At 47.8% G+C, this 26657-nt stretch overlaps 1 protein-coding gene across 1 annotated transcript in view; it reads right to left on the bottom strand.

Annotated features, from left to right (window-relative positions):
* Positions 1 to 26657, bottom strand: part of LYST (lysosomal trafficking regulator) — a 3942656-nt gene that overhangs the window by 922776 nt on the left and 2993223 nt on the right. The window contains exon 44 of the mRNA XM_069606985.1: positions 12172 to 12389. Within this exon, the coding sequence (XP_069463086.1) occupies positions 12172 to 12389 (218 nt within the window). The remainder of the gene's footprint in view (positions 1 to 12171; positions 12390 to 26657) is intronic.

The raw sequence follows: 26657 nt of genomic DNA, 5'->3' as shown, positions 1-26657 counted from the left end.
GATGGCCCGCACAGTGGCCGTCTTCATCGACATCTGTTGCACATTCTCTTGAATGGCTGCTATCCTCTCCTCCGAGGGTGTCACCAGGCAAGACACTGTAGTGAGTCTGGCGCCTAGGAACAGCGCTCTCTGCGATGGTGTTAAGCAGGACTTTGGAAAATTGATGGAGAATCCTAGATCCATCAGTAACTGGACGGTCGTCTCCGTGTGTCCGAAGGCCAGCACCCTCGAGCGGGCACGAATCAACCAGTCGTCCAGGCACAGGTATACGTGTATGCCCTGTAGACGCAGATGGGCCACCAGAGGTGCCAGGCATTTCATGAACATCCTTGGTGCCAACTTTAAGCCGAAAGGTAGAGCCTTGAACTGGTAGTGCTGTGCCTGCACTATGAAACATCAATGTTTCTTGTGAATGGGGATGTGGAAATAGGCGTCCTCCAGGTCCAACAACGTCAAGAAGTCTCCTTTTTCAAGTTGGCCGAGCATGTGTTGCATTGTGACCATCCTGAACTTTTGGGACTTTAGTTATTTGTTGAGACAAACAAGTTACTTACCAACTGTAACGTTCTTTCGATTGGATGTTCTTCCCACGTGTTCCTCATTTTATGATATTCGTATCCCAGCTTCAGCTGCTTCGGAAAAAATGTTCACCAGGGGCCGCTGTGTTCAAGACCGTAGAGTCGAAGTCCTATGAGGGCCACCGTCCGGTGTCACGTCATCCGCTGTATAAAAGGCTTGAGCACCGCCCGTTACCTCAGTTCTGTTTTTACGGTGTTCATGGTTGCATCAGCTAATCAGGTTTTAAGTCCTCAGGCTCTTAAGGAAGTTAGAGTGCAACTGGCGTAAACTGTACGGAGGGGTGGGATGGGAGGGTCGATGAGGAATATGTGGGAGGAACATCCAATCGAAAGAACTTTGCAGTTAGTAAGTAACTTGTTCTTCAAATGGATTGTGCCCTCCCACGTATTCCTCATTTTATGATAGACTCCCACAGCAGTGGTAATTTTGGAGGTGGGAGTACTAGAAATTTTAATTATGGACTGAATGAAGGACAGCTTTTGCAAATAGTCCTCCTTGATATGAAGTAGAATCCAAGCAGTAATGCTTTACAAAGGTGTGCATTGATGACCAGGTGGCCGCAGCACAAATATCCTGCACCGGGACACCGCTCTGAAGAGCCGTGGAAGTTGCCATGCCTCTGGTTGAATGAGCCCTTAATCCATCTGGAGGCTCTTTCCCAGCTAGTTTATAGCATTCAGAAATTGCTAGAATTATCCATCTGGATAGAGTTTGTTTAGATACTGCAAGGCCCAATTTGTGCCCAGTACATCCAACGAATAGTTGGTCACATTGTCGGAGATTTGCCAATCTGGAAATGTAGAAGCTGAGAGCGCTTTTTGGGTCCAGCCTATGCAACCTTTCCTCTTCCTTACTAGCGTGAGGTGGATGATAAAAGGAAGGTAAGACAATTTTTTGTGACGGATGAAAATCAGACACCATTTTAGCCAAGAAAGATGGTTTGACTTTTAGAATAACTTTGTCCCTATGGAAAATGGCGTGAGGAGACTTACAAGACAGTGCCTGCAACTCACTTACCCTGCGGGCTAATGTTATAGCCACTAAAAGAATTGTCTTAAGAGTGAGCAGTCTTAATGGACAAGAATGTAAAGGTTCGAAAGGAGCACACATGAGAAATTTTAAGACTCGATTTAAATCCCAGATGGGCACCTGAAAAGGTGTCAGAGGGTATACATTTGTCAGCCCTTTCAAGAATTGAATACATTTTAAAATAGGACACCTCTTCCGAGGAGCGCTTAAAGATAGATAGCGCTGCCAAGTAACCTTTTATAGTTCCAACTTGGAGCCCCAAATTGGCTCAGTGTAAGAGAAAAGAAAGTACTGTTGGAGTATTACAAAGAAATGGATCCACATTCTTATCCCTGCACCAATCACTGAACTTGTTCCAACGACACAGATACAGGGATTTTGTTGCTGGCCTTCTGGCCGAAAGAAAAATCTCCATTACGTCATATGGGAGGTCCCAATCCTTATATCTTAGCCTCTCACAAACCATGCGTGAGGGCTGAGTGTCTTGACCTCTGGATGGAGAACCCAACCTTCCTCTTGCGAGAGAAGATCCTCTCTTTGTGGAAGACATATTGGAGGGCAGATGGACATGTCCAGAAGGTCCGGGTACCACGTCCTCCTGGCCCAATCCGGGGCAATTAGGATCATGGTTTTCCTGAACCTTCTCAACCTCGTGATTACGTGAGGAATCACAGGGACTGGACTACGAACGCGTCCCCTAGAGCTCCTCTTGGGGGAAATTCCCTTGAGCAATACAGTTCGCACTTCCGGTTGGTCTCGGTCGCGAACAGATCCACTTGAGGGGTTCCCCAAAGGGCGAAGATCTCTTGAAGGACTTCCTGAGCTAGTTCCCACTCGTGGGAGACTGTGCTCTGCTTGCTCAGAGCGTCTGCCGCCGTGTTTAGCTCTCCGGCGAGGTGAACTGCTGATAAAGAGATTTCTTCTTGCATTGCCCAGAACCAGAGCTACATTGCCTCTCTGCACAGTGGAAGTGATCCTACTACACCTCTTTTGTTGAGCTAGTACATGGCCACTGTGTTGTCCATCATTATTAGGACAATCTTTCCCTGTACAGAGGGCAGAAAAGCCTTCATTGCTCTCAGCTCCAAAAGGTTGATGTGTAGTTTGGACTCTGATGGAGACCAACGACCTGATTGTCAGATCGTTGGCGTGGGCTCCCCACCCCGTGAGTGAGGCATCCGTCACTACCGTTATCTCCGGTCATGGTTGCCAAAAAGGTTCCCCCTTGAGGATATTCTCCTTGCAAGCCCACCATAGGAGATCCTGAGCCACATTGGTCGGGACTTGCAGAAGGTCTGACATCTCCCCCGAAAACTGGGACCATTGAGTCCTGAGGGCCCATTGAAGGGATATCATCCTCAATCTGGCCTCTGGCACGGGCAAATGCAGGATGCCATGAAGCCTAGCAACCTTAGAAAGTCGATAGCCGGTAGATGTTGGGCATTTTGAAACTTCATTACCATCTGCAGAATGTGGTGAGCTCTCTCCTCGGAAGGCGACGCTTTCCCTGAGGAAGTTTCCAGGATCACTCCGATGATTTGGAGTTTTTGGCTTGGAATCATTTGTGACTTCTTGTAATTGAGGGTGAAGCCCAGACTGTGTAAGAAGTGGCAGGTCAAGGCCAGATGTTCCTGGGTTCGTTTGGATGAACTCGCCCTAATTAGCCAATCGTCCAGATAAGGGAAGACGTGAATCCCCCTTCTTCTGATACTCGCAGCCATCACCGCCATCAGTTTGGTGAAAACCCTTGGGGCAGAGGTCAGCCCAAATGGTAAAACCCGAAACTGATGAGAACCACCAATTGCGAACCTCAGGTACTTTCTGTGCTTGAGATGGATTGCCACATGAAAGTAAGCATCCTGAAGGTCCAATGAAACCAGCCAGTCATGAAGCTGAAGAGCCTAAAGGATCTGAGAAAGGGTCACCATCTTGAACTTGTCCTTCCTGAGGAACTTGTTCAAGCTTCTCAAGTCCAAGATGGGCCTCAATCCTCCGTCCTTTTTGGGGATGAGAAAATAGGGGGAGTACCAGCCCTTGTTCCTCTCTGCTACAGGAACATGTTCTATTGCACCTTTCTCTAGCAGGGTTAAAATCTCCTGCACAAGGAGCGGGTCTGGAATTTTTTACAGAGTTGGCTCCTGGTGGATGATTTTGAGGTCTTTGATGAAAAGGAAGACAGTAACCATGGGTCACTATCTCTAGTGCCTAGGCATCTGACGTAATGCCCCGCCATTCGTCCGGATACCGAGTGATTCTGCCTCCCACCGGGGTTTTGTAGGTTAAGACAAGTGGCTTTGCAGCGGCTGCAGCAGTGGCTGAGAAGGTAGTAGCCGCTGCTGTGGCTGATCTAGCACCTCTCCCTTTTCCACCATGAAAGGGTTTTCTCTGTTGGCCTCTCTGACTGGCCTGCCCTCTCCCTTTTCCAAAAGAGGAATAGAAGCGAAAGGGGTGACTCTTCCAGGAAGATGAGCCTGCGTAAGAGTGTTGTTGAGGTTGCCTTATAGCGGCGCTGAGTGATTTTGCTGCCGCTTTCGAGGTCTGCAGCTTCTCCAAGCTCTCGTCCGCCTTGCTGCCAAACAACCTCAAGCCATCAAAAGGCATATTAAGTAATCTAGACAGCACATCAGGTGCAAAACCAGATTTCCTTAGCCATTTGAATCTGCACAAGAATGTGCTAGATGACATGGACCTGCTTATACTATATGCAGTGTCCAATCCTGACTGAAGGCATTCCTCCATAGCCTCTTTACAATCCTTCACTATAGCCAAGAAACCATCCCGTTCCTCACCTTCCGGGATGCGTTCAGCCGCTGAGGACATGCAGTCCCACAGGGTATAAGTAAATCTTGCTAATGCGCAAGTGACATTAGTCGATTTAAAGGCCATGCTGCCCGAAGAAAAAGCTTTCTGGGCCCAAGCATCAAGTTTTTTATCGTCCCTGTCTGGTGGTATTGATGGGTAAACTGATTGCCTAGTGGAGGTTGCAGCTTGCACCTTGCACCACTAGACTTTGAGGAGATGGATGTTTGGATAAATATTCTGGATCTGATAAAGCTGACCTATATTTTGGTACCAGTTTCTTATTTACTGCTGCAATCGAATCAGGAGTATTCCAATTTACCATTACCCTTTTTTGCAGTGCTTTATGGAATGGGAGAATAGGATCTTTTAAGAGACCCTCACTCAGGATGTCAGTCATGTCATCCTGGTCAAAATCCAGGGAAGCTGCTTTCCAACCCATAAAATCAATGACCCTTCCCATAAGATTCCTATAACTGGGATCAGCATGATCTGTAGGATCTGGCCTTTCAAAATCCACTTCAGGTGAAGTGTCTAAGCCACTGGCATTTTGTAGACAGTCATAAAGGTCTGTTATTTTAGACTGTGGGTCCACTAGTTCTTCAGGAACCTCTCTGGCTCCAAATCTAACTCCAGCTGGAGTGACATCCTCTTCAGAGGAATGTTCTTCATATATATATGACATGGATCTTAAAAATTCCTGTCTAGGTTGAGGGTGGAAAGTCTTTTCAGGCAAAGAAGGTGGAATTTGCCTAGGCATGGACAATCGTGTCGACTTGGGTCTTGGTATCAAAGAAGGCCTTGTTAAAGGTGTTAAAGGCGTTGATAGGGTAGACGCTGGCTTAGACGGTATCGAAGGAGGTTTCGATGCTGTTGAAGAAGGCTTTGATACAGCTAAAGGTGTCAACGTCATTTTCGTCAGCGGTCTCGATGCTATGGTCGTCGACGGTGTTGAGTCGAGTTTTGGCTTCGACTTCGATTCCGCTAGCCCAGATTTATGCACCGGAGGCTTAGACTTGGTGCAAGGAGTCTGGGAACTTTCCCTTGAAGACACTCTCGACTCTTTTTCAACCCTTGCGTGTTTAGTTCTTGATTTTCCTCTGTCACTTTTAGAGTGAGTAGAGGCATGATCACCACGTGGCAACTTCGAGGGGGTCTGGGCCGCTTTCTCGAATATTTTAAGCGTCAAAGCCCTGAAGGCCTCCCATTTTTCTGGGGAATTGTGCTTTGATGGGTAAGTTACTCTCCTCTCAGAAGGAGGAAGAAGACCTATGACGTTGCTTTTTTGACTTTTTAGTCGAAGGGGAGGAAGATTTCCTCAAGCGACTTTCCGATCTCGACCTCCTCGACTCGTGACAAGATTTTCTACCGGATTCATCCGAATCCTTTTGTCTTTTCGAAGACTTATATTTCTCCTCCCCCACTGCCAGCTTACCTCTGCGTTCCCTAAGAGCCTTATTTGACATGGCCTGACGGGACCCGCACTCATCAACCCGATGGTCTGGGCTGAGGCACCAGAGGCAATTCCAATGGGGGTTGGTTATAGATATCTTGCTGCTACACTTCAGACATTTTTTTAACCCTGTCTTGGGTGTGGAGGGAGTTGAAGATGAGGACATAGTCGAAGAAATTCTTGATGCGCCGTTCGTAACACGAAGCAGTTGCGTCGGAAAAACGGAACTGAGCTAACGGGCGCTGCTCGAGCCCTTTATACAGTGGATGACGTCGACACCCGATGGCGGCCCTCGAGGGACTTTGACTCTGCGGTCTGGAACACAGCGCCCCCTGGTGAAAAATGTTTCCGAAGCAGCTGAAGCTGGGATACGAATATCATAAGATGAGGAATACATGGGAGGACACAATCCATTCGAAATCGTAGGTCTAGGATGGGCCTCCAGTCCCCCGGTATTCTTTCTAACCAGAAAGTATCTGGATAGACTCCGGAGCTGTTGAGAACAAACTTTATTGCCCCTTTTTGCAGCATGACCTGTAGCTCTTGCAGGAGCTGAGGGATGTGCTGCTCCTGCTGGGCAACCGGTGGGATCCGCGGACACCTGCGTTGAAACTCCAGGGTATGTCCTCGGGCAAGAGCGTCATCTGTTGGTGGTGATCTTTCTCCACTCGCTGATGAATTTTGTCAGCCAGCATACTGACGGTGTGCACGGGTGGGGGCCCTACGTCCTAGCCGGTTCAGGCTTGCTTCGGCGCCGGTGTCCTGCCCTGAGGGGGATGGAAACGCTGTGCTCTGCTACCGTGGGCCTGGGAACAGCCTCTGTAGGCTTCCTGATTTGGGGATCTGGAAGGTTGAGGGTACAATGTAGAGAAGCCTTTTGAAGACCTGCTTGACTTTCCCCTGGAGAAGCAAAAAGAGCGGTGCTGCTGGAGAGTGCCCAGGGAATGGGCCGTCTCCGTATCTGCTTTGATCGCCTGGAGAGACTAGTCAACAACCTTCCCAAATAGGTTCTGTCAAAGGACATGTCCAGCACCTTCACCTGGACATCCTGACGGAAATTTGTGGCTTTCATTCAGCCTTGGCGATGAAAGGATCCCCATTTGACAGATCCGTGTGCCAGTGACATGAAATTCCACTGTGATGGCGTGATCAGACGCCACTTCCCCTGCCTGTAAGAGAGCGATTGCCTCCATCTTCTTACCGTCGGGGAGGAACTCCAGAATAGGCCCCAGCTCCCTCTCGTACCTGGCCAGGATCGCCAGTGCGTTGGCCGTCTTGATAGTGGATGCTGCAGTGTAAACTGAAGCCGACAAGGACGGGTTGGTTGACAGTTTCCTCGCGGTCGCCGATACCACCAAATTCAGCGATGGCTGCGACCTCAGGCGCTTGGGTGCGTGGAGTCCGGCACCCTATATTTCTTCTCCACCCTATGTCGTTTGGATGGAGCCGTGCAAGTCTTCTTCAAGAGTGCCAGGCCCTCTTTCCAAACATTGTCCAGAAGGGGCACCACCATGATAGCCTTCCTCCTGGCCTTTGCCTCTGGAACAAGAAGCTCTTCCTCTTGGTTTCCTCGGGCACCAGCTGGAATAGCTCAGAGGCTCTGGATATCATGGAGTGGAACGATCCCACCTCATCCGGTGGGGACACCCTATGTTGAGCATCCAAATGTGGAGATTCACCATCTGCTGTGACAATATCCTTGTCCTCATCCATCGTCGTGGTTGTATCTGTCCCCGTGTCGGGGCCGGTTGGGGTGGAAGGGGCCCGTAGTGGCGGAGGTTGAAACGGGGGCGTTGGATTCCTCCTCTTTGCCAGAGGCTGACCAAGGTGTGTAGAGACGACAAAATATCCAAGGAAGTGTCCCTCAGCTGAGTGGGCAGACCAGGAAAACTAGGCCCGGGCCCGTCATCGCCCTCATCCTCCTTTTGAATGTACTCGTGGACCGTGTATAAGGACTCCTGATCCTCGTCGTCCGTGGGTGAGACCTCCATGGCTTGTGTTACAGCCTGGGAGGGCTGTTTCGGGGTCTCCTCGCCCACCCCTTTTTCCCCCATGAGGGTCTTGAACCAGGGTCTGAGCCAGTTTCAAACCTTCTGACATGCCTGCAGACTTCACGAAAGTCACTGCGGTGGTGTCGTGCCTTGGGGGTAGGGACACCTTCTAAACCGTGGGGGGCTACCCTTGCAGGATCAGCACCCTTAGCTGCGGTGGCAGTAGCAGTAGTCGACTGTGTCGCTGATGAGGTCTTAGCCTGTGGTGGTTGGACCTGCTTGGGTTGCTCTGCCTTTTTCTCCTTCGGCTTCTCGGATTTCTCACTCTCATGTAGTTTTGCCGGGGTAGATGACTACCTCTTTGAAGAGGAGCTTGATGGTAGGCTGGCAATGGAGGCAGAAGGTGATGTTGATCGCGCCCTATCCACTTTGGGACCCGCTTCTGCGGCAAATCCGGTGGACTCGGATTTGCGGCACTTGGCCTTATCTTGGGCCCCCACGGATGAGAGGCCTTCAAGGGATTCCAAAGAATGCTCCTCGGACAGGCTGGTCATGGGTGAGGCATGACCCTGCACCGAGCACGGGTCAGAGGCCTTGGCGTTAAGCCATGCCCCCAGCCTACTGTGTCTGTCCCTTGAAGTTTTCATCGAAAATCTTGTAAATCTCGCACTCTACCTCCTTGTGGTGCGAGTGCAGGCAGTAAATGCATTGTAGGTGTGTGTCCTCCACAAACACATTCTGTAGCCCGCATTTGGTGCAGGGTCTGAAAAGGGACCTTCCCTCCTTCTTCCTCATGGTCGGAGGACGCGAAGTAGGTCCAAAGGCTTTGTAGAATATTCTACGATCTTCACCTTGAGGGTATGGAACTTCACTGACAACGGACCACCGCTGTCGGCAGATGAAGAACAAAGCACACAGGTTTTTTAAAAACAAAAATAGAATTTTTTCCGTTATAAACACGAAAAAACATACAAAACAAAACATACAAAACAGCAAGGAGTGCACACTCGAGGGCTCCAACGCTGAAGCGTGCGGTAAAAATCTGAAGATGGCTGCCAGAGGAGGGGCTTAGGGAAAGGACTGTCACTGGATGGGGGCAGTATGACCCAGAGGACAGTGATAGGTTTAGAGGAGAAATACAGTTTGAAAGTGAAAGTTTTTTCTTTTACCAAGGATTCTCAGCATGACGACAGGGAATATTCATGAGCATGTGAATCTTGGATACTGTCTTTCTCTTTAGGACATGTTTAACGGACCCATACTTACTTGTACTCTCCTGTTCACTTCTCAGACAATTGCAATAAGAAAAATTAGTTTCGTAGTGCCTCTCACTCTCTGGCATTTGTCTCCTGCTACTCGGACAAGTAGGATCAGTCCTGTGGTGCGTTTCCTGCTTCGTAGTATTACGACATGTTTCTCACTTTTCTTAGTTTAGGACCCTCTACTGGGACGAGTAGGCCAAGTCCCTGGCGGTTTTGCACTCTTCTTACTTTCAGACCGTTGACTGGGACTAGTAGGCTGCTTGTAATCTTTACTCTGGTGTTAGCTCATGGGTTTCACATCGTACCTGTTACCTTGTTTCTCGCGGGTTAGTGTCACCGGGTATGCCTGCGGGGTAAGGACTTCACTTCGAGTCAGGGTGGCTTCTGTCTTCACTCCTCCTGTCTGCTTCGTGTTTCGCAGCATCAGCTTTGCAGCTGTTTCTGCGTTGTTGCCAGACTGAACAGTCCACATCTCACGGGTCATGCCACGATTCACAACTGTCTCTTGCTCTTGGGGTTTTCTTCCACGGTTCCTCGCAGCCTTTTGCTTGTTCGTTGCTCCCTGCACATGGCACCTGGCTGCTTTCTGCCAACGCAAGATTCTGCAGTCTCCGTTAGCTTCCACAACTGTGCCAGTTTGAAAAACCTGGGTTTCACTTCTCAGTGACATTAGTCCTTCCTCCCTTTTTATGATGCATAGCTGGGTTCCTTATTCTTCCTTGTTACAGTATTACTGGTGTTCAACCACAGAGTGATTGATACTACTCGCTCAGCTTTCTTCTTCACAATAGTTTTATCAGATCATTCTTCAAGAGGGAATGTGGTTCTTATTTAACAGTAGCAAACGGTAACTTGGCTTGGTGGATTTGTTTGAAGCCCTGATGTTACTGTGGACCGAAAAGAAAGGGTTTTAAGGCATTCCTCTGTGGGATGGGTTCCTTGTCCCCAAGAGCAGAGTTTCTCCCTGTGAGGTCCCGCTTACCACCACCCCTAGGGGGATTATTGCGCAGCGGGCTCATCTCCCTAGCCTCACATGGAAAGGTTCCCCCTGGGGAGAAGTGACTGAATCCTGCGAATCGTCACATAGGTATACATTGATAGACTTAAGAGGACAACCACACTTCTAAATTATAATCTAATGTGCAATCATCCTAGTTACAGGTGAAGCACTCACACGTTTGCACAATGATAGAAAGATTAAGAAATAAATATCATGTAGGTTTCATGTGCGTAGAACCAACTGAGAAGATAAAGGCAGTGTTTGGTCCGACATGTCAACAGTACACAACCAGTGGCTTGAGATACCTTGGGAATAACAAATCATGGAGACAGAAAACATTAAAGTAGCATTTAAATAGAAGAAAGCTAAATGGAAAACAAAATTAATCCGGACTCTTTCATTTGAATGCATGTGCAATGATACAGAACCTTTTGCCAGGAAGGAGTATCAGACCAATCATCTCAGCAATGATGAGCACTGCATAGGAGAATACTTTCATAGAAGAGTTTATAATCATTTGCTAATAAGAAGCGAATGTGACTGCAAGCTCCAGTTTCAGATTTAAGGTGCAATAAGTGAAATTTACTTTTAACTCAATCACTTGGGCGACTGCCAATCTATGTTTAAATATTGTAACTAGTGACCTGTGAGTGGCAAATCTAACTTATTCAGGATTAAAAACAATATTGCCCAAAAGAGAATCCGACAAAGCTTAAAACAGTTGTTGGCAAAGTGGCAGAATAGGGAAGGCAATATATGACCAATGATTACTCTACTCTAACTGATTATTATGACTAAATTTGTTAATAAAATACCATACTCAAGATTTAAGAAGTTGCAAAAAATGTTTTAGGGTTGTAGGTGAAAGGGACTGCAATTCTTTCGAATGCAATAGTTGTGAACCAAAAGCACTGGAAAAAAAAAGTAAAATGTACGTTTTTTTTGGGGGTGTGGGGGGTCCCCCACCAACCCCCCTTTTTTTAGCGTAAAACCATTTTTTTCCTAAAGCAACAAAAAAAATGCATTTAAAAAAAGGCATTCGACTTTTTTTTTCTCTGTCCTTTTGTTTCCAAACTATTGTATTTCGAAACAATGTATTCGACCCTGTGACCGGACACCTTATTTAGTATGAGAAACCAAGTTAATCTAGTTGTTTACAAAACTATACAAAATGCATTTTATTTTGTAAAACATACTAAAATGGGAATGATACATTTATGGTAGAATAGCAAAGATATCTTATATGGAAACTGGTGATTAATATTTTTTCTGTTTTCTACGTTTTATAAAAGAATCTTTTTTCTTGGTTATGGTATTGTTTGACCAGCATAGGAATTAATATAGCCCTGAAGAATCTCACAGCAGGAGAGGGATTCACTACCCACTTTGGCAAACACACATTTATTTATTACTTATTGTGAAGTTTGTAACCAAATATTTTTTGGGGGCAGGAGGGAGTTATACTGACTTTGTTGTGAATGTTTTCAAATAGGATTGGGCATGCATTGCTTATTCGTATTCCAACAGAGTAAATTGAAGTCAAAGTGTAAATTCAATTCTTCAATCTGAAAATTGTGACCAAAGAAAATTGTCTATTTATTTTGCAAGGAAGAGTTACATTTAGTTTTTTGTGAATGCTTTAAAATAAGTTTGTATTGGTTGGTTAGGGTTATAATTATAATTGTTCTTTTAGAACATGCTTCATACGGGGAACCAGTTTCTAAGCGCAAGCCTGGGATTCAAACTTTTGTTGCTATGTGTTGTCTTGCTTCCAAGAGCGTTGCCCCTGAGCTATCCTCCCGGCCCAACTTGTTTTTGACATATTGCATGCCAAATAAAAATATAGTTTATTGTAACTTTTCTTTGGCAATGTAGTGATACGTATAATGCACTGTGAATTTAAATTGAGTTGAATCAAATCAAGTACATTTGAATATCTGGATTTAAAATATAGCAAATAGTTCAATTGTGCCATTATTTTTCCCAACTTGTATATATAAATACATACATTAAGCGCTACATGGTAAGAAGCAAGTATAACATGAAAAGTGCACTTACTGCAGGGTGAAAGACATTGATCGCTTGAACGGCTGCCCTGCCTTTTTGTTTACAACCAAACACTAAATCAAACCAGTGACAGAGTGTCTGGGATACATAATCAGACTCCAAGGCCTGGCGATGGATTAGAATGAACAAGCGTGGATCATTTCGAGCCCATGGAGGAAGATTAACGTGATTAACTCGTTCACCATTTTGGCGTACTCCAAAATCAAAACCTACAGTGATGAAAAAATGATACATTAATGGATTAAAACATGGTCTTGTGCATCCACCAATGAGAGGACATTTCAACATTCAACCAGGCTCATACTAGTTGCAGTTAACTGGCAGGCTGTTGAATGCATTCGCAGGTGATTTGCCTATGAAGAAGTGAAAGGTTTTATTTGCAACATTGAAGCTACCAATTCAACAATATCTACAGAGGTGCACAACTGATGGGGTGGATAAAAGTACTATAGAAGCAGTTTTGTCCTTAGCTATCCTGAAAATAATTGACCTCGTTTACCATCTAATTACATTCCAACACTACCTATTGTGGCTATTATGAGGGAACAGACAGACACAGAACAGAAGCAGTATCTTAAAAATAATGACATACAATAAATTACAAAAACATAAGAATGACTTGATTTCTATGACTGGGTACATGGTTGTGCACAAATGATGGCCAGATGTGTGGCACAGGAGATCCCTGGATGCCATTTCTATCTACAACTCCATTACATACTAAACAACTAGAAGCATCCTAGAAACATGTGAATGGTGGCAGGAATGGCTCCCCAATTTAGAAATCATAGCAGATTGTAACTTTGTCTAGTAGAGCAGGATTGAAGATAGAAAAAGACAAGCCCCTCTCCGGCTCTGCATTTCAAGATGACACGGATAGGCAAGTCGCTAAAGGCCTGTAGGGATAAGGCACATGGTGAGACTATGTACCTCATGTGAGGGGTCAGAAATGTGAGGTGGACAATGTTGTAAAGAGTTTTCAACTTTAGCCATTTTATTAAATGAAAAGGTTGGATGAACCCCCTCAATATCCCTACCCTGATGACTATTTCCCTGCATAAAATAAACTAAAGCAAACACTAACAAATGGATAGCTGTCCCTCAGCTTGTACGCTCAAAAAAGCAATAAGGAAATGCATAGCAGTTCAATTCAACAAACAAATCTGGAATATTATGTACTTGCCTTTGCCTGTAATTATTTTATTTATTTATTGCACTTATTATTTATTCTGTTCTCTCCTTTGTGCCGCACTTTCCACTCCTCCCCCTTCCTCGCACTCTCCCCCTTTTCCATTTTCTATGCACTTGCACACTCTTAATGTCAGTGGGCGTAGTAAGATCGTTGTTTTTATTCTCCCTTGTACCCATCCCTTTGCTTGGTCTCACTCTGAAACACTTGTGTATGAGCGCAATATAAATAAAATATATCGTATGATCGAATTCACAATGTAACAAATGTCTCTTTTCATAACCTGGGTGAATGTGCCTTCCCCAGGTTTGAGCAATGGTTTACTCTAATTTAAAAGTAATCGGGGAGACCGCTATGGGGCGCATACCAGCATGGATGCATGAAGAAGTCGCTTCGCACTTAGCCGTTCGGCCTACAGAGGTTTGCTCTCCCCGCAGTGGAAACAAGCCTTCGGATGATCTTTGGGACCCCCATGAATTCTCTGTATAGGGTAATTTCCCAAACCTAGTGAGTCCCCCAGCAGCTTTGCTGGATTTTTGGGGTTTATTTTTTTCTCCGGCTAAGAGTGAGACTCTTTTTCTCCCACTCTTAGGCATGATTTGAGAATGTACTTTGACTTTGTAATGTGTTTTATGGGCTATGGGGTCTTTTACTCCATAGGGCTTCATGTGTTTTTGGGATGTGTGTTACACAGCGCCCTCAGTGCAGTAACACAGGGGTGTCATAGTGACCCCCAAACATAGACTCCATACCCTGGGACTGACTACTGTCTCCCAGGGCATGTAAAGTCACCATTGACTTTACTAGTCTTAAATTGTGAACAGAACCAGTACAAACCATCATATTGTGGAAGTACTGGTAGGGGTAATTAGATTGCCCCTGGGTCTGTTTTTCGAAAGGGCACAGTGCAGTCCCCCCTCGTCGAGTTTCTGGCTGATGGCAGTGGTTACCACGCAAAATATTCCACCGGAATACTTCCTATGGGTTTTTCGCATTCATTTTAAACGCACCACTTTTCTGGTGCAATGTTAAAGATACCGCCGGGTTATTTATTTAATATTTATTCCCCGGTTGTGTCTTTTTGCCAGGACTCTGTTTTAAAATGGCGTTTGTGTTCGCCTCTGTAACTCCAACCCAAGTCGAGCCCTTTGGTCCACTTTCTGGAAGGCTTCTGCACAGAAGCCTCCAAAAGTGGTGCCACTCTGTCTGGGTCTACAGGATGTGTGTGGGGGGGGGGGGGGGGGAATGGGCACCCTGGACTGAGTTGCCTCGGCAACTCAAGTTGCACTCTTATGTGATTGGCCCAGTGGTGAGCCGCCCGGCTCACCACTTAGCATGTTTGAGTGACAGCTAGGACTGATGAATGGGGGTTTTCTGCATAAAAGCAGGGCTTTGGGGACTGGAACTTCAGAAGTCGCCACAGGACCTAAAGAATCCGAAGAGGGAGAAGCTGAGCCGACCTGCAACGACGACACCACCGGTGGAGCCCTGCTGAACCGACTCACCACTTCCCAACGACAGAGAAGATCTTCTTCCTGGAGATTCTTCTTCCTTTGAACTGGTGGGGTTAACCAGTTCGCCCTCTTTTAGCCTTCCTGGATCGTCTTGTGGTCTTAATGCCCGTGCCAAGCACCCCGGCGGCCGGATAGCCACGCTTCACCACTACCGCGAATAAAAGGGTAGTACCTTTTAACCGGGAAACTCTGCGGCTGGTTTCTTCCCTGGCAGTGCAACGACCTCCAGCTTTCCTCCACGTCGAGATCTTCTCTTCTCCTGGACAAAGCCCTGACTTGCACCCGCTGCCAGGAACAACTGCCCCCGCTGGAGCTTTCTCACCATTTCAGGTACTGTGTCCGGCCTGGTCTCCCTTGCAACAGACTGTTCAAGGTGTCCCATAAATCCTTGACTCTCTATCCTGGGGTGACCTGGGACCTATTAACTAACTTTTCTGAACTGATCCAACTCCTTTTTGAACTATCTGCAAAGACTTTTAAAGTGTACTTCAACTGTGTGATCTTGGGCACATTCCGCCTTGCTCTCTCCAAGAGTGGGCCTGGCCTATGAACTTTCTTTCTCTACAGTAGACTCGGCCTTTCTTGACTTGCTGTGGTTCTGTTAAAAGTGTTGGTATTGTGTCCTTTCCTAAGTCTGCCTTTTCCCTCCCTTTTTAAAGAATTATTGGAGTGCCATCTTGGTTAGGCGCTCACCCCTGTATTGATAATAAGTGGTGTTCTTTTCCCAAGACTTGTCGAATAATTAATCAGGGAGGTGTATATATTTCTAATGACTGTGTTTGAACTTGCTTGACATATTAGTGCCAGTGTACTTTTACAATTGTGTTTTTAAATAAATAATTATATACTTTTATACCCAAGCTCTGGTCAGTGTTTGCTTGTGCTACTGTATTTTTGTACCTAATGTGTATACTCTATATACTGCCTAACTCTTCTTGAGAGAAGTCTGACTGCTCAGCCACAGCTACCAGGTAAATCTGGGTGGCACAGACTGCTACCAATTGGGTTTACTGCCAACACCTGTAGTCTTAAACTTTTTGCAGTGGTCCCTAAGGGCACAGGTTTCTGCCTAACACCGCCCAAACACAGAGTGAAGACGGAGGTCCTAAGGGCGCTCTAGCATCGCAAACTCTGAGTGACGTGAGCCTCTCGGCCCCCGCGCCGGTGGAACAGAAGGTCTAGGTCTCCCTCTCTGTGGACGGCAGCGTGGGCGGCAAGGCGACCCAGCGGAGGTCCACATCAGAGGCCGCAGCATACATGGGAGTCCTGACACCCCCCAGACCACCCGGGGGCAAGGAGACGGGGCTTGAAGCCTGGACCTCGGGATCCGTGTGCAACACAGAGTCACTCACCAGAGGCAGTGCCGCGCAACACTCCGCGTGACGTGGACCGTAGAGCTCTGCAGTCAGAGAGCCCAAGGCGGTAAATAGGGAGCCGGAACGGCCCCCAGTCCATAACAGAGGAGCAGCCGGTGACGCCGTCCAGGTACCAGCATCGGGACAGCAATTCTTGCCGCGCGGATTGGTATCAGAAGAGGCAGAGCCTGGAAGAGCTGCTGCCCCAATGAGAGCATCCCGAAAAAGGCGAGGAGACCAGTGGAGGCAGGGTGACTGGGACACGTAGTGCCACAGTAGACTGCCCCAAAGGACCAGCCAAACCGCTATGATGGGGCGCGACCGGAGTAGAGAACAGCAGGGTGAGCACCACTGGAGGCAGCGACTGGAGGGTGATTACATGAACAGTAGGGATAACAATCGAACGACGTCCTAGGCCCAGGGGGTGAAATTTGAAGTTAGAGGAATAATACCTCCCTCCCACCCGATATAAACTGGCAAACCACACCCCGAGTTGAAGGCCCGGCAACCACGCAGAAGCTTTAACTTCTGCCGAATCCGGGGAAAGCAACAACGGGGCCCTGTGAGGAAGGCCTCCCACGAGATATCAGGAAGTAACAGCAATGAACAGTGATAGAGCATTATAGAGAGAGGAACCAAGCAACAACAAGGGACTGCATATACCCCCCACAGAGTACAGGGGCGAAGAACCGCGAGGTCAAGCCCGAACACGGAAAAGCTCAGAGGCACCAGTGTGGCCCCCTAAAAGTCAGCAGGGGACACTAAGCGCAAAGGGGAGGGTGCCTGGCCAGGGACAGGGGCGCAGTGCTCCCATAAGGAAGATACCACAACACCAGCCTATCCCACACAAACGAGGCGAGAGGCCCTGCAAGGCGAGACAAGACACTGAGGTGTATAGTGGGGACTCAGTGGGTCACTGGCTATAGAGACATCCTCCAACTCTGAACCGGGGACTCGCCCCCAGAAGTGGGAAAGCCCCAGGAACAGTTAGGGACGTGGGCCCACCATGTATAGGTATCAGGATAACACCAAGTGGTGGTGAAGGGGCATAAAGTGCACGCACATGCAAAAGTCCCACTCCAACAGCACATGAGGCCGCGCGAGAGGTACACGGCCTGAGAAAGCTAATCTACAGCGGGGAACCAGCCCAGTTGGGGAAGGGGCTAACCTCTGGTACGCAACTCACATACCCCCCACACAGTTGAGGATCCACAGACGGCAGTAGCCCAAATACCGGTGCAAGGCCAGACAGAAGTCCCCGCAGCAGCTCTAGACGCCGGAACAACCAGGAGACCGACACTAAAGATCAGGTACGGATTCTAGGCCCTAGCCAAGACACAGTAAATGTACGGTGGTGCCCGTCACGCTTAGCTGCACCCAACCACAAAGAACAGAGTGACTTACATTGACGGAGCACCAGGGAGTTGACCTGGAGGACCTACTGTTCAGCAGAATTATATGCAGAACCCTTTGGGAACACCACACACAATTAAGACTACAAGTGACAGTACAAATTCACCTTTGGTACAAGCCTGTACTACACAGTAAAGTGATAGCGATGGCTGAGCAACCAGACTTATCTCAAGAGTAAGTGAGCAGTATCAAATAGTTACACAAAGGACAGCAATTACTATGATTCAGGCAAACACTGACTCAAGGTTTTCAAGTAAAAGAATATACATTTATTTACTCTTCAGTTGTATAACAGTACACCATTATTAAAGCAGTTTAAAAATCACACTCTTAATACACCACACCACTTCCCTTAAATTCCAGACAAGTTAAGCTCACCAAATGAAGTGGGAGCAAAATGGCACTCCAGCAATTTAAAAGGGAGGGAAAAGTTAATAGAAATTGAACCACACCAACAGGTAAGTACTCAGGACAATTGAGCAAGAGGAACTACAGTGATAGAATCAGGTAGAAAAGGCTTAGGGCCAAAGTCAATGGGTCAAAAGTCTTTTGCTCAAGATTCACACGGTTCAGGGTAGTTTGCGGTAAAGTTCGTGCCACGGATTCCGGACAAGGTTGGTTGGCAGAAAAGTTAGTTTAAAGAGAAGAGAAGGACAAGCCCTCAGTTTGGAGAAAGATTTCAAACACTTTCACCGCGGTTGGATGAAACGGACAACCGGATTTGCACAGTACCTTAAAACAGAGAGGACCTTTAAGTAGCTGAGGCGGACATTCCAGGTAGTTCCTGCAGGCTCACGGTTACTGAAGCGACTGTCAGACTGACAAGAAGGAGGAAGACTGGAGGGTCCTGCACTACCCAGGGAAGAAACCAGCAGCAGAGCAAAGCAACGAAAAAAAGGTGCGCTCCTTAAAACCCAATCAGGGTCCGACCTTCCTGGCTATCCGGCCCACTGTAGCTCTGTACAGCGAATTCGACCAGATGAGGGCTCCTGGCTTGCAGTTTGGGCAAACGGGTTGGTCCCACCAGCTAAAGGGAAGAAGTTTCCTGCAGGATCTTCTCCGTCGTCGGATTCTGAAGATTCAGACCTGCAGCAGGGCTTCACCGGGCGCTTCAGTCGTTGTGGGGGTCCTCTTCTGTCAGCTCCTCATTGGTTCTTTCGTTCCAGTGGCGACTGTCTTTCCAGTCCCAGAGACATGCTTTTTATGCAGTTTCCCCCATTCATACAGCCTGGCTGTCAATCACGCATCAGGGTGGCTGTCTTGGCAAGGACAGTCACCCACCAATCAAACAGGAGTGCGACTTGGGTTACTAAGGGAACTCATGGCAGGGGTCCTAAGACCCCTCCCTCACATCCTGCCTTACCCAGACTTTCAGGCGCCTTAAGGAGGGCTTCTGTGCAGAAACCCACGAAAAGACGGCGAACAAACGAATCAACCCCAGTTTGGCATGCCGAGTAAAACACGAGAAAGACTTTAACAAAAAGAAATGGTGAATAAACCGAGCCGGAGCCAAAATAAAATGTATTTTGTCAAGATAGCCTAAAACAATACCATGGATATATGAGATAACCGCGGTAGAAAAGTTAGGGTAGTTATCACTACCACCAGCCAAGTCTTGATGTAAAGGGAGCGAATCAGTGCTTCAAGAGAAACAGACAAAAAGGGATAAGAATTAACCCTTTCCACTACTCCATGTAAGATGGGGTGTACTGGGTCTGTGGTTTAAAGAGACTACATAAAGTTAATGGCAACTTTATTTGTTTCTGGGAGACAGTAGTCCGTCCCAGAAAAATGGAGTCAGTGGGAAGTCTAAAAGACAACCCTGTGTCACTGCACTGAAGGTGCTGTGTAACACACACAAAAATTATGCTCATGGAGTGGGTGAGGCTCCAGAGCCCAATATCACATAATGGTAAAACTACACACAGCAAAACACATGTAAGAGTGGGAAAAAGGCTCACACTCTTACTAGGTGAAAAAAATAAATCCTAGTAATCCAGCAACGCTGCTGAGGGATTCATTAGGTAAGGGAAATCAGCCATTTATGAGAATTCTCTCTAACACCTACAAGGACATTCCATTACCAAAAAGAAGACCCCCACAGGGATTCAGTCTCTGCAACGCTTCCGTAGAGTGACAACAACCTGCAAGTAGATGTCCTTGACATGAAATGCAAAGCACGGCTCGCCGACCTAGAAATGAGGGAAGAAGAACTCTGTTGAAGCTGGACGATCTAGAAAACAGAGAGAAACTCAATAGCCTACGAATCCTCGGTGCAAGTGAACACAAAGGGGTATCAGCTATCAAAGTTGGACGGAAGGTTCAGGGCCAGATCAACCAAGTGTTCGCCCTTGAACGGGGCAATGAGGTGCAGCTGGAAAGGGCTCACAGAGGCAGAAGTGGAGGGGGCAGGGGCCCGAGATCCCTAGTAGTTCGCTTCCTCAGGTACAGGGTGAAGATGGAAGTCCTGGAAAAATCGACATGTCTGGAGAGCTTCCTCTACGAAGGCGACACAAGGTGTTCCAAGACCTCTCGGCCCTAACACTGGCCCATCGCAGAGACTGCCGCCCTCTTACACAATGGCTCTCTGACAAGGACATCAGATACTGCTGGTCTTTTCCCTTCGCACTAACCTTCGAACGCGGAGAAGTGGACTACTGAGTGACTAGTGGACAAGAGGCCCTCCAGGTGTTCAAGGTCATCAAAGGTGAAGAGGGGACAGTTTGTTTGTTTATTTTATTTATATGGCGCTCCAGACCTGGGAGTAAAAGGGCGCTTAAGGATAGGTTACAAGGCACAGTAATAGAAATTGCAATAATACATTTGTAAGAATATGTACAATATATACAGTCAGAGGTAATTAGACATACAGTTGTGGCATTTATGTATGTACAATATATACAATTTGTGCTAGACTAAATCAAACTATGGTTGGTGATTTGTTCAGTAACCATCCAATGGCAAGTTTCCTAAATAGTTGGAAGGATTTGGTCAGCTTCATGTTCAGAGGCAGAGTGTTCCAGAGTTGAGAGGCGAGGACCGTGAAGCTCGAGCCGCCGGCTCTTTTAGAGGTGAATCTGGGCACTGTGAGGCATAGAGTGTTGGAGGATCTGGTGATTCTGGTGGTTGGCTTCATGGTGAATTTGCTCGTGAGGTAGGGGGGGGCTAGGTGGTTTAAGGCTTTGTAGGTAAGGCAAAGGGTTTTTAGGTCAATTTTTTGTTGAATGGAGAGCCATTTGCATGAGATTCTAGTGGCAGAGATATGCTCGCATCTAGAGATGTTTAGTGCTGCCCGTAGCGCATTATTTTGGAGAACCTGTAGTTTGTTGATGAGGGATTGGTTGGCACCTAGATAAAAGCTGTTGCAGTAGTCTAACTTGGATTGCATGAGAGCCCTAGCCAGCGTGAGGCAGCTGCAGTGGTGGCACCCTTGGAACAACAGAGGGGGCCTAGCGGCGCACAGGCTTTGAAGAAAAAGGTACAAGGCAGCAGAAAATGTAAGAAATTGAACACCCCTCCCCCCCCATGAGGAGAGGGGGTACAAGGACTGACGAGCAGAAAACCTCGGATTATGTCATGCACTCACGCTCACAAACTCCATTTAGTTCCCTTTCCCAGACCCTGGAGAGGTCAATGCAGCTTGTATTCCAAATAGAAAAGGCTGATTCCGTGGCGTGTATACACACGTGTTTCCTTGCCAACCCTACGCAAGAAACAGAAATGCCTGCCCTCACTGAAAAGAAGTGTCTTGGAGTTCCGCACTAAACCACGCCCTCCCGCTATGCACGGCATCCCTCACATGACAGAGCCAGCCAGATCAAGTGCTTCAGGTGTCATAGCAACGACGCTGTAGTCCGCCTTTAAACAACAGCACTTCCCGTTGAACATCAGTTCTCAGCTGTTCGTATCAGCGGTTGGCATGCTTGTGCTTTTTGAACCTCGCTACTTGGATTTATGACCACGGACTACGTTTTCTGGATTCCTTCTGCTAATTCCTTGCCGGCTAAGATACGTGATTCTGCTTCCCCTTGTTTTTGACCTCGGACTCCACTACGGATTGAATTGCCTTCTCCTATGGATATTTGCATTTCAGAACTGCTACCTTGCTACTTTGATTCCACGGATTACTTTGAACTGACCTTGTTCTTGCTTCGGTGGCTCCTGCTCTACTTCACTCCTACCCAACTGCAACCCTGTACCCTCTTCAGGTGCTTCCAGTGGGCTCGCTCTACCATCCTCTTTTCCCATACCTCCAGGTATCCCTTTATGCCTTTTGCTGACACTAAACCCACTGACGGAACAGGATGGGTATTTTCCATCACCCCTTCATTCCAGGTACCCCTCTACATCGTTCGCCTGAATAACACTCCCTGGTCGGTGCTTTCCTCATACTCTGTAGTATATTGACTGCATTAAATCTGTATATACTTACCTAACCTGCCCATTTCTTTGCAGCAGCCATCCTGAGGACCTGGAGTTCCTGTTCCTGCCACCAGTGGCCCTAATCCTCGAACAGCGAGTGTTTTGTATCTCGTGTTGTTTGCTTAGGGACGGAGGTTTTCATACTGCACGCGACTCTCGAGTTTTGACAGACTGAGAATCCCTATTTCGCTTGCAGTATGGACCCCTCCGCCAGGGACCCTGTGGCTGCTTTAGTCCAAGCCATCAATGTCTAAGGCGCTGCCATGGCTTCAGCCACAGCAGCTATCCATCAGCGTCTTGACACTATTCAAAGCAAGCGCCATGCTTTACCTCGCGGTTGCCCCCTCTGTCACGACACAGGTGATTGTGCCTATGCTGTTTCCTTTGACAGCTCCCGAGAAATTTCAGGGAGACCCCCGTAAATTTCATACCTTTCTGAACCAATGCAAACTGCACTTTTTGTGCAAACCACAGGCGTTTCCTGACTCCACCACCAAGGTCGGTCTTCACACTGTCGCATTTGTGTGGAATTGCAGCCACGTGGGCCAATCCCTTGTTAGAAGGTAAGGAACAAGTTACTTACCTGTAACTGTTGTTCTCCAGCATGGGTCTGGCATGGATTCACATGCTCATGAATATTCCCCATCGTCAGGCTGGGAATCCTCGGTAAAGAAAAAATCAGTTTCAGTTTCATTTCTGAACTGTCTTTCTACTAATAACCAATCACTGGTCTCTGGGTCATACTGCCCCCAGCCAATGACTGCCCTCTACCTAAGCCCCTCCTCTGACAGCCATCTTCAGATTTGGTAGCACGTAAAGTGGCAGTAGGACCAAGAGAAGAGCCGCAGAGGGGTTGGAGGGAGGGTTCGCATGTGAATCCATGCCAGACCCATGCTGGAGAACAACAGTTACAGGTAAGTAACTTGTTCCTTCTACAGCATGGGGTCTGGCATGGATTCACATGCTCATGAATACAAGAATACATAGCAGTACACACATGCACAACTACGGGAGGTGGCAAGGCTCAACATTAAGCATTTCAACAACTCAACATTAAGCATCTCTTACCTCCTCACCAGGATCACCTTCAAGCGAACAGGTTGCGCAGCACTGCCTGGCTGACTCTGGACTCCCCCCTGGAATCCCGGTCGACGCAGTAGAATCTCGTGAAGGTGTGTGTCGACCTCCAGCAGGGGCACACCAGACAGGAACGCTGTAGTAGCAGCGATCGCTCTGGTTGAATGGGCTCTTGGACGGCCGGGCAACGGTAGCTTTGCCAACCGGTGACAGTGCATGAGGCAGCCGGAGAGCCATCTGGAAATGGAAGTATCGAAAGGGCCTTCCCTTGGTTCACAGGGCCAAAATTCACAAAGAGCTGTGATGTCTTCCAAAAACTCTTTGTGCGGTCCACGTAGAACTTCAGCGCTCTAGCTGCATCCAGCGAGTGCAAAGTCCTCTCAGCCGGCGACGAAGGCGACGGGAAGAAAACCGGTAACACCAAGGGCTCGTTCAGATGAAAGTCCGACGGCACCTTGGGCATGAAGGAGGGGTGCATCCTCAGCACTACCCTCGTCTTTTGGAATGTCAGATATGGAGGTTTACAGGAGAGGGCCTGGATCTCTCCCACTCGTCGTGCGGAGGTGATGGCGACAAGAAACGATGTCTTCCTCGATAGGAACTGTTAGGCAGAATCCTGTGCAGTTCCCTTGGGGACCACTGCAAGAAGATTAAGACTACAGGAGTAAGCAGTAAACCCAATTGGTAGCAGTCTGTATCACCCAGATTTACCTGGTAGCTGTGGCTGAGCAGACTTCTCTCAAGAAGAGTAGGGCAGTATACAGAGGATACACAATAGGGCTAAAAACACATCTAGAGCAAGCAATCACTGACAAGAGCTTGGTATCAAAAGTATATAATTATTTATTTAACACACACTTAAGGAAATACACTAGCACTATAAATCAAAGCAAGTTCAAACACAATCAGAAAAGTATACACACCTCTCTTAAGAATTATTAGACAAGTCTAAGTCAAAACACCAGTATTTGTAAAAACAGATGCGAGGCGTAACTTAGATGGCACTCAATCATTCAGTTAAAGGGAGAGAAAAAGGCAGGTCATAAAAATAAAACAGTTCCCAACATTTTTCTAAGACCAAAACAAGTTAGTGAAGGCAGAGTCTACTGTGGAGCCAAAGTTCATAGGCCAGGTCCACTTTAAATGGAGCAAGATGAAATGTGCCCAAGATCACACAGTTTAGAAATGCATTCAAGTCTTTGTAAAAATGTTCAAAAGAGGTTGGGTTGGTTCTCAAGGTAAAGTTAGAAGGTCTGGGGCCAACCTAGTTGGAAAGCCAAGGATTTAAGGGTCACCTTTAGCAAACCGTAGAAAGGGAGGCGAGGTGGAACACAGTACCTTTAAAGTTGAGGAAGCTCCAGCGGTGGCAGTTGTTCCTGGCAGCGGGTGCAGTTCGTGGTTTCGACCAGGGGAAGAGATAATCTCGTCAAGGAGGAAACTTGGAGTCATTGCACTGCCCAGGGAAGAGACGAGCCGCTGAGTTCGTTCGGTGAAAAAGGTGCTTTCTGTTATTCGCAGTCACAGTGGTGAAGCTTGGCTATCTGGTCACCGGGGTGCTTGGCATGGGCGATTCGCCCAAGAGACGTCCTGGAAGGCGAAATGGCGAACTGGTTGATCCCACCAGCTCAGAGGAAGAAGACTCTTTCAGCAGAAGATCTTCACTTGTCGTCGGGAAAGTGGTGAGGTCGTTGCAGCAGGGCTCCACCGGTGGTGTCGTTGGTGCAGATGGCTCAGCTTCTCCCCTCTTCGGATTTCTTAGGTCCTGTGGCGACTTCTGAAGTTCCAGTCCCAAAAGCCCTGCTTTTATGCAGAAAAACCCCCATTCAACAGTCTAGCTGTCACTCATACATGCTAAGTGGTGAGCTGGGCGGCTCACCACTGGGCCAGTCAGAACAGAGTGCGACTTGAGTTGCTAAGGCAACGCAGTCCAGGGTGCCAATTCCCCCACCCACACATCCTGTGGAACCCAGACAGAGTGACACCAGTTGGAGGGCTTCTGTGGAGAAGCCCGCCAAAAAATGGAACAAAGGGCCCGACCTTGGTTGGAGTTACAGAGACGGACACGAACGCCATTTTAGAAAAGAGTTCTGGCAAAAAGACCCAACCGGTGATTTTATATTAAATAAATAAACCGGCGGTATCTTTAACATTGCACCAAAAAGTGGTGCGTTTCAAATCAATGGCAAAATGCCGTAGGAAATATTCCGGTGGAATATTTTGCGTGGTAACCAATGCCACCAGCCAGAAACTCGACAAGGGGGGACTGGACAGTGCCCCCCTTGGTAACAGACCCAGGGGCAATCTAATTAACCCCTTCCAGTACTTCCACAATATGATTGTTTGTACTGGTTCGGTTTACAATTTTGGACTCGTAAAGTCAATGGTGATGTTACATGCCCGGGGAGACAGTAGTCAGTCCCAGGGTATGGAGTCCATGTTTGGGGGTCTCTATGACACCCCTATGTTACTGCACTGAGGGTGCTGTGTAACACATACACAAAAACAGATGATACCCTATGGAGTAAAAACCCCATAGCCCATAAGCACACAAAAAGTCAAACACATACCTCAAATCATGCCTAGGAGTGGGAGAAAGAGTCTCACTCTTAGCAGGAGAAAAAAACAAACCCCAAAAATCCGCAAAGCTGCTAGGGGACTCACTAGGTTTGGGAAATTAGCCTTATAAGAGAATTCTCCCTAACATAACTACAACGGTGCTGAATGCAGAGGTTCAAATGGCCGACCCATGAGCCTGGTCAGCACCACGTTGAGCTGGTGCTGACCGGGCCCGGAGCCTTCACCAGCGGGAAAGAGCGGAACAGTCCTTTCATGAACTCCTTTACCAGGCGATGAGACCATAGAGATGACCGCCTCGGAGTTCTGGTGTAGCGGGAGATCGCCGCCAGATGGATTTTGATGGAGGCGTGAGCCAGCCCCGCCTTGGCCAGCGACAGCAAGTACGCCAGCACTTGAGGGGCCGTAATCCGCAGAGGGTTGATCTTCTGTGCACGGACGGCACCAGACAGAGAACCTCTTCCATTTGTGTCCATAGCACCTAAGAGTCGAGGACACCCTGGCATTTGCTAGCACCTCCTTGCAGTCTGCCGGGATATCGTACCCTCCGAACTCTAGTGCGGCAGGAGCCAGGCCCGCAGGTTCAGTGATCCCGGTTCGTGATGGAGGATGGCGCCTCCTTCCCTGGCGAGAAGATCAGCGTCCGTCAGCAGTTTGATTTGGGGGGACGATGACATGTCCAGAAGGTCCGGGAACCAGATCTGCCTCGGCCACGCTGGTGCGATGAGGATCATCCTGCACCGGGACCGTCTGAGTTGACTGATGAGTCGCAGCAGCAACGGCAACGGCGGGAACGCATACAGGAACAGGCTGTTCCAGGGGAATGAGAATGTTTTGCCCATGCTCCCCGGCTGGGGAAACCTGCTGGCGAACCTCCGGCACTTGGTGTTTGTCGCGGTCACGAATAGATCGATTTGGGGATTGCCCCATCGT

This window comes from Ambystoma mexicanum, chromosome 4p (assembly GCF_040938575.1).
Source record: "Ambystoma mexicanum isolate Mex_15411 chromosome 4p, UKY_AmexF1_1, whole genome shotgun sequence".
In the NCBI taxonomy this organism is placed as follows: Eukaryota; Metazoa; Chordata; class Amphibia; order Caudata; family Ambystomatidae; genus Ambystoma; species Ambystoma mexicanum.
Note: the sequence above shows the minus strand (reverse complement) of the source record. Positions and strands in the feature narration are given on the sequence as shown.